We start from the raw sequence: 22,567 nt of genomic DNA, 5'->3' as shown, positions 1-22,567 counted from the left end.
CTGTTATTGTTCAAGATGCTGATATTCTCCAGATCTTTATTTTGTCCTTCCCTTAAAATGAAAGAAAGAAGAAAATAAGAGCCTGACAAATGCTTCCTGGTACCTTGACAATTTGGACTCAACAAGTGTCACTGTGACATGAAAATTTCTCTTGAGATTTTACTGTTTATTTTACAGTGACTGGTTAGTATTTCCTCCATTGTCCTGAACTTGACTCCTGTCACTGACTAGGGATTGAGTAGAACTGGAATAGCACCCATTTAGGGGCGGGTAGCGTGCAGAGGGGCAGCAGAACTTGTAGAGCACTCTGCTGAAGGAACAAATGGAACCTGGGCTTTGAGAGCTCTGAAAATATCTGAGAAATGACTAAGACCCATCCCTTTGGCAGAAGCACTGGAGCAACAAATAGAGAGACACTCCATGTGGATGAAATAGGTGGTTACCTCTCCAGGGTGAGCTTGTGTATTAGCGGTAGGCTCCCTCCACTGCACCCAGCAACATCTTCGCTGCCCTTCCATGGTGCCCAAATTCCCTCTCTAAGAAATGTGGTCCTTTGAGGTGAGGCACTGCATCTCTAAGAGTCCCCGACCCAAGAACCTCTGTTAGAATGACCAAGCGAAAATCATCATTAGCCCTTGGGCATGGATTCATTGGTCGGATTGGTTTCCAAGGAGCTGCTAGCTGAAAGCGGGGCCCTAAAACACACGACAGGTAAGATGTGATAAGGGCAAGGGACAGAGCCAGAGCGCGAGGGAGGTGAGGGTTGCTGGAGTTGGAAGTTCTAAGAAGTCAGTAAACGGCAGGAGTGGGAACTCAGTCTTCAAAGGAAGGATACCACAGAAACATGAGCAGGGAGGGAAGTCCACTTTTCGACATCAAATATTTCTGGCTAAGTGTAAGGGAAGAAGCTGAGAACAGCATGAAAAACAAGGAAAGTGCTACAACCACCACAAAGCAGGCCGGGCAAACCCATGATGCCAGGTCAGTAGACAGGAACTCCCAAGTTGGCATAGTCTCTCTTTCTCCATCTCCCACCTCGCTAATGTACAAAAAGAAGAGGTCGAACGTTATGCTAAAGTGAAAGAAGCCAGACACAAAAAGGCACATGCTCTGGGTCCATTTATGTGAACCACGCAGAATAGGCAAGTCCACAGAGATGGAAAGCAAATTAGACAGAAAGCCTGGGCCTGGGGCAGGGCGGGAATAGGGATCAACTGCTAACGGGTACGGGCTTTCTCCCTGAGGTGATGAAAACGTTCTGGGAATGGATGATGGCAATGGTGGCACAACTCTCTGAGTTTACTAGAAACTGCTGAATTGTACTTTTTAGAAGGGTGAATTTTATGGTATGTGAATTATATCTCAATAACTTTTTTTTAATTAAAAAAGAAGAGATGGCCCTTTTAATCATCTCAGTCCTGAGAAAATCCAAGATCAAGTTACAGACCCTACCCTCGGGAGCATTTCTTGGTCCAAAAAGATATGGCAGTTCTACGCCTTTCTCCTCCTCCTAACTCGTGGCAAGCTTCAAGGCAGTCAGTTGCCAGGCGGCAGTGCCCACTGATGGGCCCGGGCACTTGCGAAGAGCTCACACTGGCACCTCAGCGTGCCATCGGTTGCTAGCTACACAGCAAACTGACTTTGGTGGGAGCTCCATCCTAAATCCTTAACTAAAAGTAATCCCGAGACAGAACAAGGTCACACACTGGAAATAAATCCCATCATTTTCACTTCCTCCTTCTGGGATGTTAATGAGAGACGCTGCTCTTCATAATACACGACATCTTTCCACGTTCACAGTGACATGATTGGCAGGATCAGAAGCAGCTGCAAGAAAGTCAAACCACTCTCCTCCCCACCCCTTGCCGTCACCATTGCAAAACGCTTTGTGGCCACACAAGTGGTTCTGTACCATGAGAATCTGTTGTCAATGAAGCCATGTTTTAATGAGGTCCTTCTAGTACTTTCACAACTCGACTTCCTTCAGGAAGTGATTAGAGCCGGCCTCGCGCACACTCACCTGCTCGTTTAGAGGCCACAGAAACAAGCAAGTGTCTGGAGACAAAGAAACTCAGAGAGGTCCAAATGCCCGAGGCCGGGTTTCTAATCAGAGCTCCATCCTTCCCTGTTGACCTTTTGTGTCAACCCACAGGATACCTACCCTTTTGAGGTGGGCCAGGGAAACAGCAAAGTCAGTGCATCCTGACCTGTGGCCCAACTAGTGAAATTCCCAGAAAGATTTTCTTTGAAAAGAGTTGAATCAGTAGGAGCAGATAGCTTCAGATGAAATCATTTTGTATCTTCCCCCCTTTCCTGACATTGCAAAGAATAAGAACATTTTCTAGTTTAGATAAAAAGATGTGTTACCTTCATGTTTTTTAAGATGACATGAAGGTCCAGGTTTAAAAGGATTTTAAAATTAAAATGACCGTGTTTCACAGATGATTATAGCCTTTTAATTCTGGGCAGACGTGACCCAAAGTCAGGCCTGTACACAGACCGCGTCCCCTGTGCGAGAAGGCTCATCCCAGGTCCCAGAGTGAAATACCCTAGGCAGCACCATGTGCCAAGGGGCTTGCCAGTAAGGGTCTCGCAAAGTGCTTTGCTTCTTCTGACCTGACACATCTGTTTTGCCTACCCCGCTTGCCCTGCTGGAGTATAGATACTTGGAAGACACGAGGCCCTAGTAGCTGATGTACATGATGTTTTAGTGATGCTATTTTGATGCAGCAGTTCTGCCACGGTCTAAGAGAAAACTTTTCCGCTTTTGATTTGTCGGGTCTTTTAATATTGCTAAGTAATGTGCTAATGTACACAAGAGATGTCCCTGTCTTACCTCTGAGATCATATAAGTGGCTTTGGGCTAGATCTGGGAAGCCCATTGCACACAAGGCTTGATTTGCCATTTTGGCAAAGTAGCTTTCAGAACAGAGGCTGCAGTGGTCTGACCCTTTGCAGTGGCTGCTTCTTCAAAGGCTAGCCCAGTGGTTCTTAAACCTTTCCCTGCATCAGAATCGCCAGCTGAGTCTGTTAAAAATGAAATGCCCAGGCCCCATGTCCACCACGAGGTTCTAATTCAGTACAAGTGGGGAGAAGCCCAGGAAACTGCACATGTAGCAAGAACCCAAGTGATTCTGGTGAAGATGGTCCAGGGAGAAAAAACTGCCTTAGAGCTTTGCCCACCCACCAAGCAGGCTCTTCCTTCGCCTTGACACCATCTTAAGAGGAGAAGCCAGGAAGGCTTTGCCTTGCACATCTGATGAAATGATCCCTATGGAGTCTCTAATAGCCACAAACTGGGTTAGGAATAGGTGTGTCTGCTTAGATTTGGCTTGTTGAATGATACTGACGACTCTCTATTTGTTTTTACTTGCCACTCATGGATAACCTTGTGCACCCTAGAAACAGAGATACCAGACATAGGTGAGTAAATCACGTGGGCAGCTACCTAATGCCCCTTCTTGCCTAAGAGGCCACCTCGTAATAATGTGCTAACAGGGAGATTTTACTTTTCAAGTGAGGTCAAAGGAATGATGTGAAAGTGAATGTAGAAGTTATGATTCAGGTAAGAGTCTTACAAAAGAAGAGAGCTCCGTTAAGTGGGAATTTGCTGGAGGATCAGACCCTATCGAAAAGAAAACAAGATAAGTGAGAACTGGCAGTTCAGTACTTCATGGGGAAGCAAGCCTTAAGTCTCATTATGTTTTCCTTAGGTGATATCACAAATGAGTCTGTAAGTTCAAACAGATTCAATGTTTTCAAGTTGCAGGTAGAAAGAGAGGTAATACAGCAATCTTCCCAGATCCAGAAATATAGTTGACAAGTGTATTAAGAGACAGTGACCATGATGACCTTCTTGAATAAGATTTTTCTTTTCTCCTTTTATGTGACCTCATGATTTCTGTTTCTTCCCACCAAAAAGAAATAATAGAAAAACTTTAAACCAACCATTTACCAACAATGGCACGTAGCTCTGAAATTAATTATAATGAATATTTCTCTTCAATTTGTTTATGCATTACACTTGTCAAAACTGTTCTAAATTACCTGAAATTGCAAAGGAGAAAATTGAATTTGTTCACTTCCGAATGCCAATTGTCATCAAAATGGCACTGATAGGGTTTTTAATTTGGGTTTCGTTTGGGAGATGCCACTTCCTAAATGCCAGTGCACAAGATAGCCTTGCTACTTTGGCATAACTGATTCTTTAAGCAAATTAAGTTGGTTGTCAAATTGCTTACTAGTAAAGCGTTGCACAGTATTAATTATAAGCATTAATTGCCCATTTAACAATCTGCGATTTTAACTAGCATGAATGAAGTGATCTTTGCCAAGTTGAAGGGCATTGCTCGAATGTAACACTAACCAGAAGGTGACAATAAGTCTAACGCTGAAGTCATAAAAGAAATCTCCACGTATCTCAAATTGCAATATGCACGTAGACACAAGGGATTAGAACAAATTGGAATGTAGTCCAGTGGTTTTCTTTCTCAGGTATGGCATGTTTTTAGAAAGTGGAAAGAAACCAATCTAAAAAGAGCTGAAGTGCACTTGGGAAATGGCATGAAATGGCAAGAAATTACATATCTATATAGGAGAACTCCCTGACTGTTGCCTGTCAAGAAAATAACATTAATCAGATTTGAATTTTGTGTGTTCGGCTATTCCATTTTCTAAAGGCCAGTGCACAAAATTTTAGAACAGCCTAGCTGAGCAAAACAGGATATGTTGCTCAGTTAGAGGAAGACAGGAGCACAGATTTTTTTTTTTTTTTTTTTACCACCTTCAGAACTAAAGTATTCTGAAGGCACTTTGTACACACAGTCACATGTGATCTAATCTAGTCTTGGTCAGAGCATAGGCTTGTTAGTGACCCTGAGCAAGCCCTCTCTGGGTCTGGGTTTCCCCAGCTGAGATTGGAGGAGAATGATAATTTTAACTTCCCTCACAGGCACATTGGGGATATTCAATAATAAATGAATGTAATGCATTCCAAAGTGCTTTTATGCGAATAACATTTCTCTTGGAAAAATAGCCTATGGACTTTTCCTAAACAAAACATGATTAATCTGGCTCAGTTGAAACTTCCACAAACTGGCTACCAAAATATTGAAGGCTGTTTCAGGAAGGGTTACGACCCCCTTTTTATCCTAGGAAGATCTAAGGGCACTGAGGAAATTTTATTCTGAAGGCAAACATTCAACTAAATATGTAAAAACTTTTACTCAAACCCCTATTTAAGCAGTCTTTGCTACAGAGATGCCTTGTCTGATATGACTGCCAAACCAATTCTGGAGTCTGTTGGGGCCCTTTACAGTTTATTTACAGCAGCTGTCATGGTGGTTCCAGGGTGGAAGATGTCCCTGGAATCTACTGAATTCTCTTATTTGATGAAGTGAAGGTAAGTAGAAAAAAATCAAGTATTCCTAATGGATCTGATTTTTTTCCAATTCAAACTATAAACTGGGTCTCAAATCAGTATTTGCTAGCCTTTACCATCATTAACATACATAAATATGCTTAGAGGGCAAATATAATTACGAATACAATCAGGAATGTACCAGTCCTTAAGGGCAACTTAATTACTCTGATGGCTCTTTCCCTGCCGTTTTGCTGGGCTAAGTGGCCAAGACCTGAACACTTGCATGTTTTAGTTAGTTTCATGTCCTACACTTTAGTTCAGCAGTAACTGAACATCAATCCCGTCAGACACTCTGTTGGCACGGAAGACAGAGGGATGAATATGGTTCCTGCCTGTAAAGAGCTTACAGTGTAGTTGGAAAAAGAGATGTGAAAAAAATAGTGCTTACACCCAGCACTCACATCTTGGTTTCCAGTACCATTCTCCGATAGAAGGAACCCAGGGTCTTTAGCAAAATGATTGATTCCAGTGCTGGGGAAGGGACTATAAAAGATGAGCCTGGAGCATCTTGTAGTGCCAAAAGGTAAAGAAAGGCTAAAACAGCACAAGAAACAAACACTCCTCCAACTGACGGACATATGTCAAAGGGTCTCATGAGACAACAGGAAGAGTTCACAATGGCCAATGCCATAACAATTTGAGCAACAAAATAAAGTAGCATGGAGTTTTCATGCACGGTATGAAACAAATATCCATGTGTCCCTACTGATATAAATTAACGGTTGAATCCATAATAGAGGAGAAGAGATCAAGCTCTCGTGCAGAAGAATTTCAAATCATTTATGTCGACACTTCACCTTCAAGGAGGTGGAGTATAACTCCCTACCCCTCAAGTGTTGCCTTCACAGAGTGACTTCCTTCCAAAGAGCACAGTATGGAAAGTGGAAGAGAAAGAATAATTTTACACTACCTCAGCCAGGTGATCAAGGTCAACATCAACAGTCACAAGTCATGCGAATGGCACTTTACCCCTATGGTCTTCGTCCCCCAAACCCATAACCCCTGTCTAACCAGGAGAAAAACATTAGACACATTCCAGTAGAGGACATCCTACAACATACCTGGCCAATACTCCTTAAAACTGTTAAGGTTATCAGAAACAAGGAAAGTCTGAGAAACTGTCACAGCCCAGAGGAGCCTAAGGAGACATGATGACTATATATGATTTGGTATCCTAGATGGAATACTGGAACACACAAAAAGGCATTAGATAAAAACTAAGGAAATCTGAATCAAGTATGGACTTCAGTTTATCTATAAAAATAATGCTAATAGAATGTGATAGGTGCTGCTAGGTCACACGTACCTTTTCTCTGCTCACGTCTTTCCCCCTTTACTTCTGTTGCCGCACTTGACAGTCATTCCCGGTTTACAGATCTGACTCCCCCCTTGGACCATGAATTTCACAATGAAAGGGACTGTATCATGCACACAAGTAGGTCTCCAGACGATAGCACAGTTCCAAGGCACATTAGTGTACTTAGTAAATACTTCTTAATTAATGAACAACCACATCATACAGAAATGGTACTAAGCAAAGAGTTCAGAGAAGATACAAGAGGCTTAGAGTAATGACCGTGGAGATAAAGAGAAGTGGGCAGATTGGAGAAGAGTTTAGGAGGTAGAATTTTTAAACGCAGGATGTTTTACTGGATGTGGAGAATGACAGGAGGAGTAAGAATGGCACCTGGCTTAGACAGCTGGGTGTGGGGCAGAGTTCTGGGCTGTGAGCACATCAGAGATAAGACAGGTTGCTTTCCTCCAAGCTCACATGGTTTATTGGGGGATACAGATACAAAAATTAATACGATATGTAATCTCCAGAAGAGAGGTAAGTGCAATGCAGATAACCCAGACTGGAGATTTAGGGAAGGCTTTCTTCAGGAAATGATGCCTGAGTAAAGCCTTAAAAGGCATGTGAGGATTTACTAAGTGCAGAAAGGCTTGCATACCACCCCAAGGAATGTTAAAAAGCTTTTAACGTTCTTAAAGATGGGGTCCAACAAACGTTAGGATCAAGGAAAATATCCCTCAAACCAATGTTGCTACAGCCATAAAAAAATGGGATTAGGAAGAATCAAAATTAATTAATGAGCTCAGCCATGTATGCAGATAAAAATGTCACAAGAGATTCCATGCGAATATGTAATTGAAGAGTTTCAGGAATACCAAAATCTGATCAAGGTAACTTTAGTGTCACCTTTAAAAGGTAGGGCTGATTGTGATTATAACTGAAAAAAAAAAAGGTCATATATAATCAGTTCTGTTATGCCCTGAAATAAGACAAAATGGATTAGAAAAGTGTGGTGGTCAGCTATAAAATGGAAGCTCGGAATGGAAAAGTTTGGGAATGTTATCTCTAGCACAGCCCCCCCCACACCAGACTCCTCCATCTTTGTACCTGCCTTTCAGTTTACAACAGGAGCCTGGAGGCTGGCGGGGCCCCCAGTGAGGCAGGAACCCTGGAGAAGAAGTAAGATTCTGAAGGATGGGGAAGGCAGGAAGACAAGAACTTCTGTTTGGGATTTGTTGAGTTTGAGGTGACTGTGAGCCATCCGGGCAGTCATCTAGTAGGTAATTGGAGAACCGGGTATGAAAGACATTGATGGCAAAAATCATTTCCTGGGATTTTCTCTCTTCTCCTTCTTTCTCTGCCCCCCATATGGATGGTATTGAAATACCAGCTTCATTACAGGTTGGCAGTACACACTGAGGTGTTAAATACTCAGACCCATTACTAGAAAAACAAAGTAGCATCCATCCCCTCAGTACATGAGAAAGATCCGTTTCGGGTCTTTTTTTTTTTTTGCCATCTCCTAAGAGAATTTTCCATCTGTGACAAAAGGCAGACCCCAGGGGATGTATAGTGAACAAACTACTTTGAATAACTTTACTTTTCTCTTCCTTAGCACAAGTCCTGCCCATAAATACTACCTGGCTATGGACCCTGTGTCTGAATCACTTTATCTATCAGACACCAACACTCGAAAAGTCTACAAGTTAAAATCTCTTGTGGAAACAAAAGATCTTTCCAAGAATTTTGAAGTGGTGGCGGGGACAGGTGATCAGTGCCTTCCCTTTGACCAGAGTCACTGTGGAGATGGCGGGAGAGCATCGGAAGCTTCACTGAACAGCCCTCGAGGTAAAAAAAAAAAAAATCTTTTGTTCATCTAACAATTTCATTTGATCTCACAAAATCCTAAGACTGTTGCCATACTATAGTCCATCTATCTCAATATTGCCTCTGACACACATGGTCTCTGAAGTCCATCCCAGAAGACAGGCATGGTCAGGACTAATTTTTAGCTAATAAGCATTCATATTGTCATTAGTGTTACTAAAATGTTGAAATGCTTCTTTTCTGGTTGATAAATAATTATTTCCCAGAGCCCTCTGAGTGCCTCCTGTACACCCACCCTCTCCCCAGAGACAACTTCCTGGAAATTCCCAGCAGTCCAAAAACTGAAGGGTTAACTCCTGGCCTGTCCTGGTTGGGATCAGGTCTGTGCTCACCTTCTTTCTACCCCTGTGAAATACCTTGAATATCTCACAGAGTCTGGACATTCCTGGCTCTTGCTTAACTAAGAATTAACGAACCTTTCTTCCATTACTTTATCTAAGTCATTCTTGAAGCTATTTGTACTTTCACTTTATGTCCTCCCTAGGGTAGCAAATTCCAGTTTTTTTCATTTCTCTTTTCTTTTTTCTTTTTTTTTCTTTTTTCTTTCTTTCTTTCTGTTTTTTTTTGGGTTTTTTTGGTTTTTTTTTTGTTTTTTTTTTTTTTGCCTTCTGTGGGAGTTCGGCCTTACTTTTGTTTGTCCTAAATTTACTTCTCAGTCTTCCAAAGCCAATCCTCAATTCTGTTGCCTGAGACTTGTGAATAAATCTGCGTTCTCTCAATCAGCATCATGATTTTATAGACTTGGATCATATTTCCATCTTAGGCCACTAAGCTGAAGGATAGTCACCTTTAAATCTGTTACCCTATATCATCCACCCGATCTCCTTAATTATTTAATCATTATTCTCTGTTCCTTATCCACAATGGTGTGTGTGTGTGTGTGTGTGTGTGTGTGTGTGCGCGCGCGCGCGCACGCGCATATATCCTTCTAGACTTTTTTCTAGGCATATCATAGAAAATGCATATTTTTTTTCTAGTAATGGATTCATTGTATAGAATGCTGTTCTATAATCTTCTTTTCACACACTTAATATATTATGAACATCTTTCCATGGCAAAAAATATAGTGAGGTCAATGTGTTTCATTTGTTAGATGGTCGCTTATTATTTCAAATTTTAAGAGGTTACTCTTTAGCCATTTGACATTTGCCATATGGGGATTAAATTCCAACTATAATCAGAGTTTAAAGCCTTCCCTTTTTTTCAAGGCCATATTCAAGTCCGATGTCTTTCATAAACCCTCTCTGGCTAACCCTAGTCCATTAAATCTGAATTTTTCTAACAGTGTCCACACTACCCAATTACCACTTGATTATATTTTGCCTTCTTTTACTTTCTAGTTCTTTCTCGAAGAGGAAGTTTTTTACTACTGAGGTAAACTACTAGAGCTGAGAAACTACATCTAATTTTTTTTTTTTTTGCATCTTCCCCACTTCCTCAGCAATGTCTTATACAGTGTGGGATCCACATATGTGCTAGTCGTGTAATGGATCAGTTAGGTAGCTCTTATCTATACCAAATATTCCTAAAAGGAATTTCAGTTGTGCTTTAAGAATGTGGCCTTTTTTTCTCAAAGGGAATATAAGCCCCCCACCCAAATATCATGGTAAAGTGTTTTTAAAATATTTCTTTCTTCTCTTGTGCCAGCTCTCATTCCTTACACATAGTAGGTCCACAATAAATACTTGATGAGTGAATGCATAACTCAGGTGCAACATATAATCAGCTCATCTTTCAAGGAAATATATCAGGCTGGGTCCCACCTTTTACACAGATTTAAAACTCATGCAGATATTATAAGGATTTCTGCATAAGAAACAGGGAGGAATCAAGCTTGTATTGTGCCTGAAATTGACATCCTCCTGAGTTGCTGCTTGAATAAAAACCACTCATCTCACCTACCACATTCAACCTGCCACATAAAGGATGAATATCTCAGCTTTTTCAAATAGAACAAATAATTGGTTCACTGCAGGGTTTTTTTTTTCTTTGCTTGGAAAGCAGCAATAATAGAGTCCTGATGAACAAGATTTACATGAACTCTTAAAGCATCAGTAATGAGAGTGCCAAAATTTATATATCTATTAAAGATAATATTAAACTAAGTTTTTCTTCTTCTTGTAGCTAGTAGTACATTTTTCTTTGGCTTGATTTACTTGTCTTTCTATCCAAGAGTGCCCTTTATAATAATCCAGTACACTTTATTCATCCCAAAGCGGGCAGTGGCCCTAAGAACATCTGGCTCAGGCTTCAGAGAGCTAAATGTCTAATCCATCGGAGACAGCTTTCACCTAACATACTGAAGCTGATGTTGACAACATCTGCTCTGAGCCAGTGAGTGAATGAGGATATTGAAAGGAGGGGACTGTGTGGCTCACACTAAGTATCCACCATGTCTTCTTCAGCCGTGTTAACAGTATCTGAAGACCCTGTTAGAGATCTGCAAAATCACTCAGATGGCAGAACCTGTGTCCAGACATCAGTTGCTCTTGAAATTGCTGGTCGGGACACTTAGATGCCTAGCTGGGGCACCTATCTCCTTGCTGAATATAGACAGCACTCACCACTGGCAGTGAATCAGAAGTGAGATTCTCATTATATGGAATGCTGCAGGGCAATTTCATAGACTTCTGTAGAAGAAGGAAAAATCATGCAAGAAGTCATTAAAGCACAGTGTGCAAATTGAGGGGAGAGTATTGCTAATTGCTAATGATGTCTTTGAGGTTCTCCTGCAGGTTCTTTATCTCTCAAGAAAGACCAATTTGTTTGTTTTTTTCTTTATAACTACCATGCACCTCAGCTCCTTCTTCCTTCCCCCATAGAAGACAGCAAATGTTTAATGGATTTCTTTAAGGAGAAGTTTGATTTTTTCTCTCTACCTAGAAGCTAATAAAGAAAAGCTGTAGATCAGTAGAAAATGGAAATGTACATCTAGGGAGTACAATTTCTAGGTTAGGAAAGAGAGCTTGCTCTAAGACTTTAACAAGCAACATATTGCAATTATAGGCAGGCTCTCCAACATGTCCTTAATTATGCAAGGTAAGTCAAATAAATGTTAATCTGCAAGACAGCTCATTTATTTTCTGAATCTATTCTAAAAATAGGATGAAATGAAATTTGCTTTTGAGATCATTCGTCCTAACGTCGGAATAAATTATGAAATGGGATTAAAAACCAGTCAGCAAAAGGTAAAAGGTCACAAGCCATGGGAATTTTTTTTTTTTTTTCCGAGAAATGGCAGCAAACTGTGACGAATGCCAGGTTAGGGAAGCTACGCTTTCTTGTTCAATCCATGTAATGCCAGTGTTTCTCTGGATGACCCTGTGTAAGTCACTGGGCCTCGCTGTGGTTTCATTTCCCTGAACACTAAAATAGACCTGATGATGCCGTTGACTAGTTCTGTTACACTGGACTAGTCATTTAAACACTGGGTGCTGAGATGCCTCAACTGTAAGCTTGAGGGTGTGGGATGATCTCCCTCCCATCTCTAATGCATTGAAATAGCCATAACTATAACTTAGATTGTGCCATGTATTTTACAATCTCTAGTCTTTCACAATGATGTACAGGGTAAATCACATTACCCCCAGTGCTATAGATAAGGAAACAGAGACTCGGATAGGTTAAGAAATTTGCCCAAGTTCACAGTTTACAGATAACACTGGAATTCAAAACCATGATGGAAAAAAAGAAGCCTGTGATGCCTCCACTATATCTCACTGCCTGTCTTCCAGCTAAAATTCATGATCTCTTCTGGCTTCCCTGGGAGGGTAGGAAATATTGGAAGATGCTTCTTAACCTAATGACACATACATAGTCAAAAGGAATAAAATGTTTTTATTTGCAAGATAAATGACTTTTAGTCTAGTTTCCTTTTCCTATTAAAACTATTTCTCTGGGTTTTCTTCTGGCCTAGTGTTGCACTCATAGTGCACCACACAGCATTTACATACCCTATAAAAGTAATTATTCAAGTAAATCTTCAGGAAACCTTGTTACATCTCTTTGGAAGATTCTGCAGTTAAGAACTTCACCAACTTGTTCTTTAGGGATGGAGGCAGGAAACTTTAACTTTATTAAATTTCTTGATTACACCTGGTAACTACAAATTTTATTTAAAGGAAAAATGAAAGTCTCCCTGAATAGAATTTCATATAAGATAGCCCCTGGGTACTTCTCCTGGGAATAAGTCTTTATCTGATCCAGTTTTATGCACTTTGAGTTGAATCCCAATAAAGAGAAACATTTGCCATTTTGCTCATCAGTACTTCAGTGTAATGGGGCAAGGGAAAAAGTTTAGCAAAGAGGCTGATGGCATGCTAATCCCTGGCATTGTATATAAGTTTGAATTGACTTTGAAAGATGCTTTTAAAACATGCATGGATGATGTAGTTGAAACTTAGGTTCCATTTATTATTTTTACTGCAACTTTCTTTAATTCTACAGAGAACTCAAACTAATGAGTCATGTAATAGATGACCAAGTACTTAAGCAGAATGTGAAATGGTACTAGGTGGAAATATAAAATAAAATTTGTGACAAGCTGAATACAATTATTTTCTTAAGTAGATACAGAGGGTGAAGGAGTGGCTGGACATGATGACATTAATCGATGACTTAATTTGGTTCTCTTGGACCTCACCATGGATTCTATCTCTGTTTCCATGTGCATCTTTAAGCAAACTGACCTCAGAACTCAGCAGGGTTTCGGCAATATCCAGATGAGTGCAAACAGTTCCTGAACATTCCCTAGGAGGGAAATGATCCTTAAATCTTAGCAGCTTCCAGAAGTACTTTCAGGGCATTCATGACACTAATCATACAGGAGTCACTTTAACTTTATTAACAATTAAGAAATCTGGGTATGAGAAAGTCTAGATAAAATTATCTGGTTTTGTCCCTACACAGACATATCGCAGGTACATCCTGAAGCTCTACTGATTCCCCCAGCAGCTACATGATATTCTAAATTTGGGGCTACTGGGAAAATGCTAAAACTCTAAGTGGTAACATCTTGCTGATGTCACCAGGGTCTATGAGGGACAGAATATAGTGAACGAACAGGTACAAGAATGTTCCGTTGGTTCTCCTATGCAATGGAGAGCAGTAATATTTTTCCTAAATTCCTTTAGTACATGATCCATCATGGTGGCATAAACATCTGGATTGACACTAAGGCCAGCCCTCACCAAAATTCCGGGCAGGCAAGCCACAACATGAGCAAAATGAATGGTATATGTAAGAAACTACAAATAAATCAGTATTGTTGAAGTAAAAATATCCACGGGTAATAGGAAGAGCAGGAGCATGAATAGGAAGTTTTGATTTTATCCTGTGGGCAAAGGATTTGAAGTGAGAGAGTGATATAATCATCCAGTGCATGCATTTTTGATACATTGTTTTGGGGACAGGGTTGTACCTGCACCAGAGTAAGGCTGGGGCAAAGAAATCCTAGAGCGTACTGATATCTATAGGACACAGAATGGAGGGGAATCTAATGAAGGAGACAGAAGAAACCTTCAGAAGAAGTGAACAAAGAGAGCTTGGCTTATCCAGGAAGCCAAAGGAATCCTTTGTTTTAAGAAGGTGTGAAATGTTACACATTTGTAACCATTGGATTAGGCAATGAGGGGTTCCTTGGTGACCCTGCTATAAGTGGTTTGAGTAGCAGTAGGGATGGAAGTCAAATCACAGTAATTTAATGAACCAACAAGAGGAGAGAAAGGAAATGCCTCTAGTGAAGATCACTCTTCCGAGAAATTCAGATGCGAGAGATACAGTGATAAGTAGTGAGAAGACAGGGCACTCAGAGGAGGCTTTATCTTTATGAGATATGGCAATGGTTATAGGCAAATGGAAAGATACAGAAGATAGAGAATAAATGATGAAACCAGGTCTGGAGAAGCTGAGAGGGAGAAGGCCTTGAAAGGGAGGGGAGATTAGAGAGACCATTCTAAAATAATGGTGGGTGTGGTGACGAAGATAAGTTTGTAGGTAGAAGGAGCTAGAAACTTGATGGTACTCCATTCTGATAGCCTCAGTGTCCTCTGAGAATTGGATCTATTCTACTAAAAATGAAGAAGTCAGGATAGGCCTTTAAGGTACATGGGAGAGATCTGGAAGGGCCAATTAGTTAAGAAGCCTTTCTGGGTAAGATCAGCATTCTCTCACCCATGGCCAAATTCCCAGCTCGGCTTCAAGGCATTTTCCATGAGGACTTTCTTCCCACATCCTTGTCTGAGAATCAGAGGTGCCTTAAGAAAAATGTGTTTGACAAAGCCTTAAAATTCAGGCAAAATATTTGTTCCTTATTGCTCAGTGATTTCATGCTATGTCCACTTCTGGAGATTTCTTTCCTAAACTGTGTTTTTGATCTCTGAGTTTATGGTAGCTATACCAGAGGACTTAGTGCCTATATGCAACCAGTATGAGAGCTTAATATGTTCCTAGTAGTTGTTCTAATGCATCCGCTTATGTTGGTCAAAAGATTCGACCTTATATTATGTCAGCAGCTGGAACTCGAGAACCTTTCTGCCTATTCTGTCAGAATCTTAAAGCCGTCAGCTGTTGGTGTGGAGAAGTCAGACAAAAGGAAGGCACATAACGCTTAGCCTTGGCTAATGGGTCCAGGAAACATCAATGGTTAATACGGAGAAACCTGTATTAAGTTCATTTAAGTTTTATAAAGCTACGAATGCATTATTAAATGACTTTTTCTTCTGCATTTATTTTAATTTTCATGCATGCATAATATTCTAGCAAACACAGAAAGAATATTTTAGAGGCCAAATACTGTGAGAAATGAGATCCCAAGTTCTGGAGTCCAACACAACTAGATGCATATCCCAGATTCACCGCTCATTAAGTGTGTGACCTTGAATAAGTCACCTAAATTCCCTGAGCTGTGGATTCCTCATCAGTGAAGTGAGAATACTAGTGCCTACACAACAGTGTTCAATAATACATGTGAAATGCATCATAAAGTGCACTGCCCAGAATGTAGTGTGTACATATTAAATGTCACCTGCCGTTATGATCAGGCTTGCTATTTTGTTGCTAATAATAATATGTCTTATAGTAGTCACCCAAACATGGAATAAGTTACTTTGGAAGGAGGCAGCTTCCATGTCCTTCTAGGACAGCCTGAGACTTGATCATGTCTAAGAAGCAAGAATCAAGGTAGGGTGGGATTCAGGTATTGTATGTGATTTGACTAGTTAATCCGTCACAACCTTGAGATGCGGTAATTCTAGTGCTGCTTCCCTATACGTGTTGTATTTTGAGAAGCCCACGGAGGCCCTCCTAACCAAAGCAATTCCCTTAGGAGCCTACCATTTCACCATTAAACTCACTCCATAAGGGTTTTCTTCAGATATGAACTTCCATGCTTAGTGCAGGGTATTGCCTGGGAGAGCAAAACCTTAATTCCTCATTAAAACACTTTATGGGGGCCTCAAGGGCATAGAGCACAGGATGGATGTGTTTGAATACGTGAGATCACCTAAGGGGGACAAACCAAGGTGGGAGCTGGTCTAGGCGGCGTGGGGAAATGTGATGCTAGGTATCCAGCAGAAAGGTGGCAAAGGGGGGGGGGGGATGGGGAAATAACAATGATAGACTTCTCCTCTTCGGTATTGTCTGAAATGAAGCCTAGACCCCTACGTATCAAGCCAAATAGCACGGAATTATGGTTCTTCCTCTTTTTATTTAGATCACTAGCCCAGATAACTTTGCTTCCTTGTCGCAGCCCCTCAGTGCCACATCTTTCTTTTCTGTCCACTTAAGAATCACCTCAGCTGATAAAAAGAGGAACCCCCTCCCACCAAACAAAAATGGCAGAGATCACACACTAACAGACTGCAAATCACTTAAATCATATTTTGAGTGGTGTATTATGGTAACCTATAAATAACTAATTGCATAAAATTGCTTTAGTAGTTTCTAGATGGCAGCTTTAATTAAAAGCACCAGAGACATTTAGAAGTTTAGAAATGGATGGCATGTAATTTGCCCTTTTACCAACCATAAAATGGTAATTAAGGAATTTGATTCACTTCTTCCTATTAAAAGTTTTATGAGAATTGCAAGTTCCTTCTAAATACAGTTTCTCTTCAGCAGAAGGTAGTACGTTTGCTTTATCAGTCTTCTCCAGCAGGGTAAGATGTTTTAATGTACAAATTCTTCAGAAGTTAATTAGGAAATTTCTTTCAGTGCAAAATGTTTGTTTTTGAGATTCTAAAACATGAAACTGTATTAGAGCTAAACCTTTGATCATGGCCCCATATTGCTCTACCATCAATACAAGATGGCTCAGTAATTTCAAGTTTACCTAATGCATGGAGCTATCAAATCAAAGAAAAGAGAAAGTCCTTTCCTGCTGAGCCTAGCATGCTTTGCTGATTCTCGAAGGAATCTGAAATCTACAATGTGTTGACTTCCCAGGGAATCCAGAACATTCACTCCACAACAGAGGAGTCATCAGAAGACGTTTTTAGTTTCATTGGTCCTCCAGCAACACTGGATGCACGTATAGAGTGTGAAACTCCCAACAACATGCAGCAAACCCAGATGTCTTTGGAAACCCACGATTTTAACATCATCAAGAGCTAAAACACAGCTGGAAATGGAGCCAGGAAGCCCATTTTTCTTTTATAATTGATGAGTTGATTGCATTTTTTTTTTGGCCACTTCAGCCCAAATATCATAGATGGCACCACACAGGGCATTTAGACCAGTGTTTTGAAGGCACTAATGACTTAAGTTATATGCACATAAGAAAGACTGCTGCTAGGTTTGTTTTTTTGTTGTTGTTGTTGAAGTCAAGCAGATTCTCTAGTTATCTAAGCCAGATGAACCTAAGCAGCACACTGATAAAGTGGGACATGTTTGAAATGTCTCCTCTGTATTCCCTGGTTCAGTGATTCCCCTGGCTAACTCTGAGCCCTTGCTTCAACCCTCAACCTGTCTCCCCTGCATAGAAATGCACCCTGTTCTCTTCCCACCCTCTAATCAGAACTAGGCAGTCCACAGTGGTATACTAAAAGGGGATGGGACAATAGGAGGGATATTTATTTCATCCGTGACATTGTTTAGAATTTCCTATGGATGGTGACAGTAAACACAGACCTGCTATTCATCAGTTTCATTATTGTTTTTACCGTTTCTACTGAAAATTCACTCCCCTTACTGTCGGCACCTGGGACAGACCACACCCACAGCCCTCAAACCTTGGCACACCCTGGCAGGTATAAAGAAAATACTCACAAAGTAGTATTCAGTGGAAAGCTCAGAATGCAAATTGTATAAACTGTGTGCTGCTACTTCTGTAAGGGTACAGGGGTACTGTGTACATACAGAGAAAAACTGCAAAAGGAAGTTTATCTAAATGTTAGCAGTAATAATTGCTGCATAAGGAATGTTGAGTGATTTTATTTTCTTCTTAGTTTTCTGATCATGTATTATTTTTATAGTTCAACAAGAGACAAAACATGTTATTTTAAAATACATACACATGTATGCATGTGCACGTGCGTGCGTGCGCGCGCACACACACACACACACACACACACACACACACTGGTCCTATCCTATGGCCAATCTCTGAGGACTCAAGTGTCTTTGCTTTCATAGATGACAGCTCTCCAGCAGGGGTGTCATAGTACTGATGGTTGACAGTGGGGTACTCTGATCTGAGCACAATACTGGAGACCTGCGGATGGGTTAATAACGTAAGTCAAGGAAGAAACCTAAATGAAATCTTTGAAGGCATCCTGGCAGGCCAGTAGTAAAAGATATTTTAATTACATTTATTATTTTTTAAGAAAAAGAAGTATAGGGGTGCCTGGAGGCTCAGTCGGTTAAGCATCCAACTCTTGATTTTGGCTCAGGTCATGATCTCACAGTACGTGGGTTCAAGCCCTGCATCGGGCTCTGCACTGACAGTGAGCGGCCAGCTTGGGATTCTCTCTCTCCCTCTCTCTGCCCCTCCCCTGCTCGTGCTGTGTGTCTCTCTCTCAAAAATAAACATTTAGAAAAAGATGTACAAAGAATACAAATTAAAATGGCCTGTAATCTTACCATCTAGCTAAGTCCTGTTGATGTTAAACATAAAAATATAAAAGTAATATATGTCTATGGTTTTAAAGTTTGAACTGTATACAAAGGTACAGAAAGCAAATGCCAGGCTTCTTCACCACAAACGCACACAACTCAGTTCCTCCTTTTAAAAGTAACTAGTGTTAACAGTTTGTGATTCCTTTGAGACCTTTATATTTTTTTCCTTACACGAAAGGAATTGCACCATATAGATGACTCTTCACCCTGCTTCTTTCATTTAATAAAATATCTTGAAGACCTTTCCAGAAAAGCATGTGCATACCTACCTCTTTGTTTTTAAGAGATATATAATATTACAACATATGGGTATACCATAATTGATTAAGCCATTTGCTTCTTGATGGATATGTTGTTGCCATTTTTTTAAAAATCTTTTACCACAAAAGTGCTGTGCTGAACAACATAGTTCATATATATGGGAGCACTTTTGTAAATATATACATAGGATTAATTTCTAGCAGTAGTAGATATTACCAAATTGTCCTCCCAAAAGACTGAACGCATTGACATCAACAGTGTATAAATGTGCCCATTTTGCCATACCTTTAGCTGCTCTGAGTATCACTCAACCTTTTTTTTGAATTTAATTTATTTTTTGAGAGAGAGCCTAAGCGGGGAAGGGACAGAGAGAGAAGGAGATAGAGGATACGAACTGGGCTCTGCACTGACAGGCTGACAGCCCCCGAACCCAGTATGGGGCTCAAACTCATGAACCATGAGATCATGACCTGAGCTGAAATCAAGAGTCGGACACTCAACCGACTGAGCCACCCAGGCGCCTCTTATTAAACCTTTTAATGTATGTCCATCTGATCAGTAAGAAACGGTATCGTGTACCCTGTATGTAGCTTTAATTTGTATTTCTTTGATTATAAATGAAGTCGAGTGTCATTTCATATCTGTTGTGACCATTTGTAGTTCTTTTTCAGTAAACTCACTCTGCCAATTTTTCTACCGAGCTGTTGATTTTTATGTTTTGTCAATTAGAGAAGCATCCTTTGTCCCTCATATGTGTAGCAAATATTTTCCAAGTTTGTAATTTCTCCCTTTTTAACCATATAGAAGTTTTATAATTCTATATGGTCATATTTGGCAATATATTTCTTTAGGGTCTCTGACGTTTGTGCCTTCCTATACTAAACATATTTTTAAGGCAGATGGGAGGGCTTTCAATAACCCTTGAATCATACTATGTGTCTTCCTCCTTTGGGCCCCATGAAACTTGGAAAACTCAGGAAGTGTTTAGAGTAGTTTAAAACGAGAGACTTTGGAGCCCGGCAGATAAAACCGAGTTCAAATCTATTACTAACATGTTTGAGTCACTGTTTTCTCATCAGTAAAGTGGAGATGATGCACTTACCTTCCTTCTAGGGTTATAGAAGATGAAATGACACGCTCTGGGTTAAGCCAGTTCCTGGCACGGATTAAGTACTGAATAAAGTATGAAGATGAGAATGAGGATGAGTAAATAAGTTTTAAAACTAACAACTGTTATTAACTGGATTGGCTTCAAGGCTAGTAATAATCATTTTGCTTGCAAAATTGTTTGACTATATTCAAATTCTTTTCTGTCAAACTACATTGATTGAATATCATGGCCCTAATTTAATTGCAATCATGTATTTAAAAATTTTTTAAATTTTAAAAATTCAAAAATTGCAATCATGTATTTAAAATATCTGGAGAGAGTTACTGGTGGAAGCTTGAAGGAAGGAACAGCTATGGAAAGTCACAAGTACCTATGTGCCTAAGGAGACACGTGCTAGGATGTCGTTACAGTAAGAAAAATTGGAAACGACCTAACAATCCATCAGTAGAGGCTTAGTCACATGATAGAATATTGTATAACAGCAAAAATAAATTAACTGGATCTACATGTAAAACATTAATGGCCACAACGCATAAGGTTTCATGAATAATAGAGAAGGTTGCCAGAGAATAGAGGGTGTGATATCATTACCATATTATAGTGGTAAAATATGTGAGACCATTTTTAAGGGAACAATTCTGAAGCATTCAGTATACTCACCTGGTGGTGCAGCCGTCACCACCCTCCATCTCCTACATCAATTTTTGAAGCACAGAAACAGTACTGTAGAATTTGTAGACACATACGTATATGGAAAGTGTGGAAACACGTATGGGAATTAATGCACACTAACTGCAGGGTAGTGGTTACCTCTGGGGAGAGAAGGGAAAAGGGAATAAGGATAAGGACATGGGGTTTTGGCTGTAGCCGGAACATTTCCTTTTTTTTTTTTTTTAAGAGATCTGTGAAGCAAATGTGAACGTCTGTGAAATTTGGGTGGTCGATGCAAGGCAGCATGTAATACTGTTTTCTGAGCTGTCTACCATTTGAAATATTTCATAACTTAAAAAAAGTTTAAGTCAGAAGTAGGGTGTAGAAAGCAACTTGCAAATTTATACCTGACAATTCCAGTTTTAAAAGTGATATGTTTGTTTTAAATAAGGCTTTCACTCATACAGAGATGATATTCAAAATATTTCACAACCTGTGAGTCCCAAGTACCTATGTAACAGAACACACAGCAGCTTTGGCCCTGAAGTAGGGTCTTTAAGGCCCCGTCCTACTGAGGCCAGCTTTCAGCCATTATTTCCTGTTCTGATTGGATTCAAGGCTGTAGAGCCTCACCAACACCTCTAGTATGTGTCCACACGTGCAGTTCCCTAAATAGCTGACCGTGAACTTCCTCAATATTAAAGAGCCTCAGTAGAATGAGTCAGCTTTATTGTTGCCCAAAGAAAGTCGCCGTTTCCTTGGGAGTGAGTCCTGGCCCATTTAAAGTTTCTCTCTGAGGAATCAAAGGCTTAATAACTCAAATGTAAGGTTATCTTCAAGCCCCAAATATCAAAGCCTGGCCAGGAAGCCCCAATGTTATTTGCTCTATTTTTCTTCCAGTTTCATTTACTAGCTATTCCATTTTGGTTTTTCAAAAAGCTTGTTAGACTGTGTAATAGGTTTTTGGGAAAAGGAAGGTGGGGAGGTGCCCAATTTTACCAGTATTTACTCAGGAAAGAAAGCTGATTACAGCAGTAGTTTCCCTTAGAGCTCAGGAATCATTCCTCATTTTGGAAGGATCTCTAACCCAAGGAAATTGAAGCCATAGTGGTCGATTGATAGGTCTGCTTTGCCCCTCCCCAAGCCAAACCCATCACAAAATGGCTTCTGCCAAGACTACCTACTTAGGTTTCTATAATCTTTTCTGTGTTCTCTCGAGCAAAGTAAAATCAGAACTGTAGGCAGACTACTGCTACCCAAACCCTTCTCTAGGACTTGTCTCTCAAAAGGCACTTTCCCACCTTTCCCAGAGGAGTAAAACTGGGGGCATTTCTGGGGAGAGTGGACTCAAGAAGGACTACTTTTAAATCTCCTGATTTTAGCCGGTTAGGCTTGAAATTTTTGAGAAACCACAAATCAACACTTTAGTACCTTCAAAGTCTTCGTTGTGATTTTTGTCTTGTTCTGTTATTTTGTTTGTTTTAACTAATGCTGGGCCCAATTTTATTTTCCAAGTATGCCTGGTCTAATTTTAACAGCATGACTTTATTCAACTTTACTTGAACATTAAAAAAATACTGTCAATTAACAAAAAACAAAACCACTGCCTTCTGAATTGGCCCTAAATTTGATATCTTCCTAATTCCTGGAAATGCTTGAGATTTTTGAATTAAGGAACCATTGCAATGTTGCAAAAATGGTATCTGGATATATACACACACACACACACACACACACATATGCATACATATGTATTTTTAAGTTTATTTATTTTGAGAGAGAGAGAGAGAGAGAGAGAGCATGCACATGAGTGGGGGAGGGGCAGAGA

At 40.2% G+C, this 22,567-nt stretch overlaps 1 protein-coding gene across 2 annotated transcripts in view; it reads left to right on the top strand.

Annotated features, from left to right (window-relative positions):
- Positions 1–22,567, top strand: part of TENM1 (teneurin transmembrane protein 1) — a 779,729-nt gene that overhangs the window by 669,737 nt on the left and 87,425 nt on the right. The window contains exons 23-24 of one of the 2 annotated variants that reach the window (XM_027054328.2): positions 3,403–3,423; positions 8,332–8,564. In XM_027054328.2, the coding sequence (XP_026910129.1) occupies positions 3,403–3,423; positions 8,332–8,564 (254 nt within the window). The remainder of the gene's footprint in view (positions 1–3,402; positions 3,424–8,331; positions 8,565–22,567) is intronic. The other variant, XM_053201635.1, reaches the window with a different exon arrangement.

Source organism: Acinonyx jubatus, chromosome X (genome assembly GCF_027475565.1).
Source record: "Acinonyx jubatus isolate Ajub_Pintada_27869175 chromosome X, VMU_Ajub_asm_v1.0, whole genome shotgun sequence".
Classification (NCBI taxonomy): domain Eukaryota; kingdom Metazoa; phylum Chordata; class Mammalia; order Carnivora; family Felidae; genus Acinonyx; species Acinonyx jubatus.
This window is presented reverse-complemented; position numbering and strand designations above follow the sequence as displayed.